Below are 2,915 nucleotides of genomic sequence, written 5' to 3' on the forward strand. Positions count from 1 at the left end.
ACCAACCAAACATGAGAAAATAAGTCAAAAATCTACTTGTTTTCCAGGAAAATATTTTTTAGGAAAACATTTTCCCTCATACCAAACACACCCTAAAAGTTTGAATCTTTTATTTATTTTCCTTTCTAAAATTGGTAACGCCTCTCTAATTAAATGATTTGAATAGATAAAAAATAATTTTGTACCTATAATTTTAAATTTTAAATTATTTAGACTCTAGAAAATATATATATATATATATATATAGACACTTGTAGATTTCAACATTAAACTACATAGTTGTTTACAATAAAATACTCTAATTTAGTTATGGCTAGTCTCTAATGGTCCCGTCGGCACATTAGAACATATCCATTATTGGCCTGCAATACTGCAACTGCAACTAGGGTTGATGATAAGAATGGAAAATTTGGGACTAAATCTGAATTACGCATTGCAATGTTCATTGACTGTAGTATTTTTAACAAGACTTTCTCTATATTCGGACATAAACTCGAGACCTCTGATTAAGGATGGACCAGGGGACACCACAACTCTTGTTGGTCATTCATTCAATATTAGTTAATCACATTATAAATATAGTTATCTTAACTGTTTTGTCAATTTATAAACTTAAAAGAGAATTAATTAAAAAAAATTCTCATTTTAACTTTACAATTATTTTTTTTAGAAAGGATAAACAAGTTTGTAAAATTTTATTTAAAAAATAAAAATAAAATAACAACAGTGTAAATTTTTTTTTTAAAAAAAATATAAACAAATGGAGCAAAATTTTTACAATTTAAAACCTAGACCTATAGTATACCAATAGCCGCCTCCTAATCATAAACAAAATACAGAAAGGAATTCGAGACCCAAGTACGAAAAAGGCATGAAAATGTATTCTAATTAGGAAAAATTACCTAAATACACATCCTATTTTATCATAATCTCTAAAATTTCCTCCATTTGAAAAGATTTCAAAAATCCATCTTGGATACATCACTTCCCTCTCGCTGATACATCCCTATCCCCCTCTCTGATACATCCCTTTCATTTCGGATACATCCCTCCCTCTCGGATATATCGCTCCCGTATGTATTTGGATGTTCTATCCCCTCTCAAATACATCCCTCTCCTATGTATCTGGTTGTCTTATCCCCTCTCTAATACATCTCTCCCCTATGTCTAGATGTTTATTGATGTATCAGGTTTACGTCCAGTGATGTATTCGGAAATTCAGTAATGTATTCGAAATCTATAAATTTTAAGGGAATCTTGTTTTCTAGAAAAGTGTAGAGAAATAATGTAATTAACTATTGGCACTATGAGATTTATATAAATCTATCTAGATAATTATATGTTGAGGTGTATATATATTGTATTTTAAAGTTTGCAAGTTGTAATTATGTAAATTATACTAGTAATAATTAATAAGGCCAAACTTCAAACATTTTAGTGAAATTTTAGCTTGCTTGCCAAGACTAACATCAAACATTTTTTACAAAAGTTATAAAATTCACCGTCAAATGTAAGGGATACTTAATTGTGACTTTAGGTGATGAACAGAAAATTATATGACCACCTCTCCTAGAATCTGCCAACCTTGCCTTTTAATTATTATTTGTTAAAATAGAAAGTCTTTATACTAATTTTTTAAAGGTATATAATTATTATTATATGTCTCAGACAAAAAACGTGCAAATGAAGCCATGCATCTATAAATTGGAGATAGATTAATAGGAAGCAAAATACAGAAAGAAAGATGAAGTCGATTAATATATTGAGTTTCCTGTTGCTTTCAACTACCCTCTCTTTGGTTGCCTTTTCTCATGAATTTTCCATTTCTGATAATAATGGGAATATTGTATTCCCTCCCGTGCTGGACATGGAGGGCCATTCACTCAAGATAAACGAGGAGTACTCGATTCTCAGTATTCCCTTTGGCGGTGGAAGCGTATACTTAGCTGATATTGATAACCGTACCGAATGCCCAAATGGCGTTGTGCAGGACAGGTCTGGTGATTTTGATCACAGCACACCCGTGTTGTTTTATACTATGGATAATTTCGTTTTTGAAGACCAAGATGTTAGTATAATGTTCTCAACTTCTTCTTCAACTAAGTCATGTTTTAACGAAACTGTTTGGCAAGCTGGTAATCACATGCTAGGGCCGATACGTCCACCACCTAGGTTTGTTATAACTGGTGGTACCTTAGGAATTCCAGGACCTAATACCTTAAACAACTGGTTCAAAATTGAGAAATATGAGACGGAGAGACCTCATTCTTACAAGTTAAGGTATTGTCCTAGTAAATATATGTGTCCAACATGCCAATTTGATTGTGCAGATGTCGGATTGTACGAAGATAGGGGATACACCCGTCTGGCTCTCAATAACAAGCCTTATCCCTTTGGCTTTAGCAAAGTAAAGAAGAATGATGCATAGTTAGTTAATTATCTATGCTTAATATATTATAACCTAGCTCGATCGCTTTTCTAAAATAATGTGGATCATGCTTCTATTCCACTCTATGTAATATTAATTAATGCTTATGATGAATAAAAAAGCTAGGTTCTTATTTATTAATTTCTGCTTCCAAACTATTGATTCAAATAAGTTTTAATTAATAAGTGGTATGTATATATTACTTATGGATAATCCCATGCGGTACCGATTCATTATTGGTCTGTTATTAGAGTTGATTTTCGGACCACTTAAGTCCAAATTGTAATATGCATTGTTATTGATTACGTGATGTGAATTTCATTGATAAGATGTTTAATCAATTGCATATTAATTTTGATTAGTCATGCCCAGTAGACTTAAATTTGGTTCAAAGGGGGAAATCTTTAAAAAATAAGAAACACTATTGTAATGGATGCAAATGTGTATTGTATGTTGGTTTGACTAGAAGTGAATTTTATTGTATATT

General features: G+C 31.3%; 1 protein-coding gene across 1 annotated transcript; it reads left to right on the forward strand.

Moving 5' to 3' along the window:
- Window positions 1-1,713: 1,713 nt before the first annotated feature.
- LOC102593917 (cysteine protease inhibitor 9-like) lies at window positions 1,714-2,570 on the forward strand. Its single transcript, XM_006353859.2, has one exon. The coding sequence runs from the start codon at window positions 1,745-1,747 to the stop codon at window positions 2,426-2,428; it is 684 nt and encodes a 227-aa protein (XP_006353921.1). The 5' UTR covers window positions 1,714-1,744; the 3' UTR covers window positions 2,429-2,570.
- The last annotated feature ends 345 nt before the right edge of the window (window positions 2,571-2,915 follow it).

This window comes from Solanum tuberosum, unplaced genomic scaffold, assembly GCF_000226075.1.
Source record: "Solanum tuberosum cultivar DM 1-3 516 R44 unplaced genomic scaffold, SolTub_3.0 scf00159, whole genome shotgun sequence".
In the NCBI taxonomy this organism is placed as follows: Eukaryota; Viridiplantae; Streptophyta; class Magnoliopsida; order Solanales; family Solanaceae; genus Solanum; species Solanum tuberosum.